This window comes from Myotis davidii, unplaced genomic scaffold (genome assembly GCF_000327345.1).
Source record: "Myotis davidii unplaced genomic scaffold, ASM32734v1 scaffold32, whole genome shotgun sequence".
Classification (NCBI taxonomy): Eukaryota; Metazoa; Chordata; class Mammalia; order Chiroptera; family Vespertilionidae; genus Myotis; species Myotis davidii.
Window position 1 is genome coordinate 3,372,579 of NW_006286587.1, and position 6,417 is coordinate 3,378,995.

General features: G+C 47.0%; 1 protein-coding gene across 2 annotated transcripts in view; it reads right to left on the reverse strand.

Moving 5' to 3' along the window:
* Positions 1 to 3,842: 3,842 nt before the first annotated feature.
* Positions 3,843 to 6,417, reverse strand: part of FERMT1 (fermitin family member 1) — a 28,672-nt gene continuing 26,097 nt past the window's right edge. For both annotated transcript variants that reach the window (XM_006758077.2, XM_006758078.2), the window contains 2 exons: positions 5,896 to 6,037; positions 3,843 to 4,146 (listed from right to left, as the gene is read on the reverse strand). In XM_006758077.2, the coding sequence (XP_006758140.1) occupies positions 3,973 to 4,146; positions 5,896 to 6,037 (316 nt within the window). In that variant the 3' untranslated portion in view covers positions 3,843 to 3,972. The remainder of the gene's footprint in view (positions 4,147 to 5,895; positions 6,038 to 6,417) is intronic.

Below are 6,417 nucleotides of genomic sequence, written 5' to 3' on the forward strand. Positions count from 1 at the left end.
GGGGCAGCCAATCCCCAACACCGTGCTCTCTCCTACCAGTGAGGGCTTCGGGGACTAACTCAGGGGAAGCCTGCATTGGGGCTGGGGCTGGGCGCAGGCATTTCAAGGCTGAGCAGCGCTGGGAATGGAAGGGTGGGGTTTTCTGGTTTAAACTTAGTGGTTTTGGGAGTTAAGACAAACCTGGTTTTGAATCAGTTCCACTGCATACTGGTGGTGTTGCCTTGGGTAAAGTTACTTCACTGTTATTATTTTTTTCCAATTACAGTTAGCATTCAATATTATCTGTTTCAGGTATAGTGGTTAGACATTTATATAAGTACCCCCCTGACATGATACAGTTGTTAATAATATTATTGACTATATTCCCTGTGCTGGACTTCACATTCCCATGACTATTTTGTTACTGCCAATTTGTACTTCTTAGTCCCTTCACCTTTTCCCTCAATGCACCCCACTCCACCCCCAACCTGGCTGAGCCTGTGTTCTCCTCTGTGAAATAAGAAGACAAACAGTTCCTGCCCCCTATGGATTGATGTGAGAAGTTGCATGAAGAGGTACATGGCTCATTACGGACCATCTATTAATACATCAAAGAAATGCCCTTGACACTTGGCCATCAAATCAAAGGCCCTCTGATGCTCCCCTGCCTCTCGGTGTTTCCTTGCTCTCTGGCACGGTTTCTAAGAAGCAGACCCGGAACGAAAGAGCCCAGGACATGTCAGGAGATCTGGTGAAGGTCAAGGAGAGCGGAGTTGAAACCAACAGATTTCGAAGTCCGTCTCCCTGGGGAGAATGAGCTCAAATCTCAGAATTGTGAGGAAAATCACACGTTAAACCTGAAAGCTGCACTCCTTCTTCATCACAGAGGGAAATATTTGTTAGAGACAGCAGACTGGAGAGAGCACACAAGACCATACTCAAATCCATATAAACCATTTAATTAGAAAAGTCATAAAAACAACAAAAAGGGCAGATTTCCCAATGCAGGGTAGACAAGAAAGCAAAATGGTTTGAAAGGCACCCGTTAATTTAAAATTGTATCAGAAGTCATCAGATGACCTTTTGCGCACAAAGTAAAAAAAAAAAAGGTCCTCTTTGGAATAGCAGCAGCATTTACGGTTTTCATGTCACACTTGGTTATTCCTTTGGGATGTGGCTGTGTAGTCGTGGGAGAGATGTTCCCTGAAAGTTTGGTTGAAACAGGTTCTTTCAGCGTTTCCATGGCAATGCCAGACAAGCCTGAGAAGCTAAGGAAGAAGGCTGTACTGCAGGTCTGGCTTTGGTCAGTGATGCAGAGCTGCACTCGGCTGCAGGCTGGTGACATGTCACACCAAGCAGCATTCTTTTTTATTTCTTTGTTAATCCTCTCCCAAGATTATTTTTTCCATTGATTGTCAGAGAGAGTGGAAGGAGACAGAGAGAAACATCAAGGTGAGAGAGACACATTGACTGCTTGCCTCCCACATGTGCCCAACCTTGGCCAGGGATTGAGCCTGCAACCAAGGTACGTGCCCTGGTAGGAATTCGAACCCGAGACCCTTCTGTCTGCAGGCTGACACTCTATCCACTGAGCCAAACCGGCCAGGGCAAGGAGCATTCTTTTAACGTAGGGCCCATCATCATCTTAAAGACCTGACTGGGTTCTAAAAGAATAGAGCCCAGGACTCTACAGAAATGACCAATACCAAGTTTAACGCAGTGAGCGCAACACTTGTTTTTATAGAAAACATCACGAATGAAGTTCTTTGCGAGTGCCTAAGCCACCTCCGAGCTTCGCAGGCAGGCCTCAGAAGTCCAGCTGGTGCCAGGGGAGTGCTCACTCACATTCACCTCTAAGGAGAGGCTGAAAGAAATTTCCAGTGACAGGCCTGGGGGTCCCTATCCGAGGTTGTCTCACTGTGGCTCCAGGAATCCTGGACATCTCTTTTCAAAAGGCTGTGCTGGCATCCTGTTGGCATGGCTCAGTGGTTGAGCATCAACCTATGAACCAGGAGGTCCGGGTTTGATTCCAGGCTAGGTCTCATCATTGATGTCCTATCTCTACCTTCCTCTCCGAAATCCTATATAATAAAGAGGTAATATGCAAATTGACCCCATACCCTTGCATCACTAGATGGCCACCCCGTCATCACAAGATGGCCACCTTCATGTCGTCACAAGATGGCCACCCCGTAGTCACAGATGGCCAGAAGGGGAGGGCAGTTGCGGGAGGGACCAGGCCTGCAGGGGAGGGCAATTGGGGGTGATTGGGCCAGCAGGGGAGCAGTTAGGTGTCAATCAGGCCAGCAGGGGAGCGGTTAGGGGGTGATCAGGCTGGCAGACAGAAGTGGTTAGAGGCAATCAGGCAGGCAGGAGGGTGAGTGGTTAGGAGCCAGCAGTTTTGGATTGTGAGAGGGATGTCCAACTGCTGGTTTAGGCCTGATCCTAAACCGGCAGTCAGACATCCCCTGAGAGGTCCTGGATTGGAGAGGGTGCAGGCTGGGCTGAAGGACAATCCCCGCCGCCCCAGTGCACAAATTTCATGCACCGGGCCTCTAGTCAATGATAAAAAAAGGTTGTGCTGGGAAATACAGCAACAGCTAGCTGATGTATTCTGGCACCTGAACTCTGGCCAGGTCCCCTGGAGTGTGCATCTTAGAGAATTTCAAAATGGAAATGGAACCTCTGCCTTCCCTTGGCAACCCAAGTCCTTTGTGTGACAGAAGAATGCTATAAAAAAATAATAAAATACTCTCTGATATTTCCCTCTACCCTTGGTATTGCTTTTCATCTTCTCAAAACCCATTCCTCCCAGTGCTGACAAACTGAACCAGAAAATGACACCCGAGGCAGCTGTTGATTGGCCTACACTTGCTTCTTAAGGCAGAGAGAAAAGAAGTCCATCATTGGCTTTTGATTTAAGAAAACCAAGGCCTTTAAGGGGAAAGGCCAGACGTCATATAAACAGAACCAAATCCAGGAGAGCACTGATGAGTGATAAGGGCAAGGCTTCCGTGCCCCCGAGACTAGAAAAAGGCTGTGCAGATGGAAGCCAGTGGCCAGGCCTGCATCCTGCCCTTCTCTTTGGGACCAGTGGGGTGGGGACCTCACTGGAAGCTGGATGTGGGGAGGTGGTTTTATGAACAGAGAGATTGGGGCCTGTCTTCCTGAGCCCCAACCCAGAGTACAAGCAGTGGAGACATGGGGCTGAGTTGAGGAATAGGTTCCCTGTACCCATGCCACCCATGTCATCGAGGACATACAGGTGGTCGAGGGATCCTTAGGTTGGAATGGGACTTGTGGGACGCAGCAGTAATCTGAGAGGACCCATGTCCAAACCAGATGGGTCCGTGGTCACCTTGGCAGAAGTCACTGTGGACTGATGACACTGAGGGCCACTATTTTGACCCCTTGTCACCAACTGGTATCAGAAAATCCCACCTCTCTTCTACCTTCCCGAGACCTTGACCTTCATGGGAAATGTGTGTGCGTGGATTCCCTCCACCACAAGATGGGAGCTAAAAGCAGTTGTTAAGGAATGACCTATTTCTTTGCATACCTGAGTTTGTGGGATAGACTTTCTCTCGCTACATGTGCTTTTAAAGTTGGCTTTCTACGCTGACTTAGCAATGGAGCAGATAAGCACAGGAACAACTTCTGGCCGTGCACTTGCAGGTTCTGTAAGTCACAGAGCTGAAGCTAAAGGCTGGGCCTTACAGTAATCTTAGAGCACTACCCTTTCTCCCACCCTCCCATTTTACAGAAAAGGCAACTGAGGCTCCTCCCACTGCTCACAGCACAGGGTAAAGTAAGCAAAAGGGGGTGGTAGTGGTAGGCACTGTGTTTGAAATGAGGCGAGGATCTGAGTGATGGTGGTGAATATACGTTGTCTGTCAGTCTGGAATCTATACACAGTCAAGCGACGGATCCCACTATCCCCGCAGGACCGCCTTTGGCGTGCCCTCTGTGTAGGCCCAGCAGGCCAGCTTTGCTTCATTCCTGACCGCCCGTCAGCTTGTGGAACAGGTCCTCGTCCAGGGTTTCATTCTGGCCCTTGGAGCGGGTGGACAAGAAAATGTAGCCACCGATGTATTCGTGCACCACCTTGCAATCTGCACTCAGGCAGGAGAACGCAATGGAGACATTCTGGTCAAACTCGATCGCCACCTGGAAGAGGAAGCACAGGAAAACTTAACCTCTGACACGGACAGATGGGAAAGAAGCTGCTTTGCTGGAGATGGGCCCAGAGCTGAGGACTCCCGAGATAGCTGACGGATGGATCTCTCCCCAAATCCCACAAAAAAACCCTACCACTTGCTCTTACAGAAAACATCTTTGCTCTCTGCGCCCTCTTGTGGTGTCAACTTTGGCAAAACACTATTTTTATTTTTTTTAAATATTTTTATTTATTTCAGAGAGGAAAGGAGAGGGAGAGAGAGATAGAAACATCAACGATGAGAGAGAATCATTGATGGGCTGCCTCTTGCACAACCCCCATACTGGGGATTAAGCCCACAACCTGAGCATGTGCCCTTAACTGGAATTGAACCCGGGACCCTCAGTCCGCAGGCCGATGCTCTATCCACTGAGCAAAACCAGCTAGGGCGCAAAACACTCTTCACTCCCAACACACACACATACTTTGTGTGTGTCTCTTGTTTAGATGTAGGACTTTTTAAGCACTCCCGGTGTCAAAGGGAAGGTATATTACAGACTTTTTAATGGAGAGTAAAAGGTCCACCTGAAATTTCCTCCAGCCCCTGGCCCTCACCCCTTCCCAGCTGAGAGTCATAAACTCTCAGCACTAGAAGAAACATGAAGGGTTCTCAACCGTGGAGGCCCATTGCAATCACCTGAGGCCCTTTAAAAATTATTGATGCCCAGCTAGTGCCCTAGACATGCAGCTTTAATTGGTCTTGGGAGTGGCCTGGGCAGTGGTATTTGGCCTGGACAGTGGTATTTTAAAACTCCCAGGCAATCCTAATATGCAACACAATTTTAGAACCACTCCCTTGGAAGTCATCTAATCTCAGACCTTCATTCTAAAAAATGAGCGCCCACATGGTTAACAACTCTGCTGACAGGAATCTATAGTTCTTAAAAAAAAAAAAAGTGTGAGTTTCCGGGTAGCTCAGTTGGTTAGAGCATCATCCTGATACGACAAGGTTGTGGGTTTGGCCTCCGGTCAGGGCACATACAAGAAGCAACCAGTGAATGCATAAATAACAAATTGATCTCTCTCTGTCTCCTTCTCTCCTTAATAAAAAAAAAGTATGAGTCTCTTACCATGCCTCTACATTGAATGTTTTCTGCTGGAAAAATGAGGAAAGGAGGGAAGAGAGATCCTATACCAGCAGGATGCTAAGGTGCTCTAACTTCACCTAGAATTTCCCATGATATAGCCTTGGCTGGAACTTAGTCCCTGAGGTGTGGACGATGGGGTGCTGAGAGCTGGAGAATTCCTAAACTTGCTTCTCTAGCATTTTTCCCCTTTGGGGCCCCCCGGAATGCTCTCCAGGTGGGCAATGGAGCCTCAGAGCCCTCCACCAGTTAGACATTTTGGCAGCCAGTCCAATTTTTGGATTTATTTTGGGTGACAGTTACAGCTCATGTAGTTTCTGCTAAGTCTTATATAATCCCATGGTGAGGTGAAGGAAATGAATCAAACTGCTCAGCAATTTTAGAATCTGTATGGAGACTAAGCCAACTAGTGGGGTAATTCAAAGGCATTTTTGATCTGTTCTGGTTAGGAAGCTGCCCAGAATTGCCTGTGGTTATTTGAGCAGACAATGGCCACATGCTCGTGGTTTCTGAGTTCTAAATATAAGAACAGCTTTTAAAATCAGAATAATCTGCAATTTTGAGGGCACACATTTATAGGCTCAACACCAAATATACCCGAAGCTTTCACTTTACCTGCCGGATTTCCCAGTTTACATTCCACTGTTTCATGTTGGCGAATCTCCATGTTGTAATTGGAACCCCAGTGGCTGCATCGATTCTAATCAGCCTATTATACGAAACTCCCAGAATGTCATCTTTCTTGCTTCCTTTAAATCTGAAAAAGATAATTAAAAGAAGTAACTTCTTGTAATATGCTGTTTATTCACATACGACTTCTTAAAGATAAATAATAGCAACATTTCTAAATCATCTATGAAAAATGGACAACGAAGGATTATCTTTCTATAGAAGGGCATTTTTATTGTGATCTAGAGAATATGACAATAGAGAGAATTAAGACTGTCCCAAAGGCATTCTTTTATTTTATTTTATTTTTTTAATTGATTTTTTACAGAGAGGAAGGGAGAGAGATAGAGAGTTAGAAACATCGGTCGGTGAGAGAGAAACATCGACTAGCTGCCTCCTGCACATCTCCCATTGGGAGATGTGCCCGCAACCCAGGTACATGCCCTTGACCGGAATCGAACCTAGGAC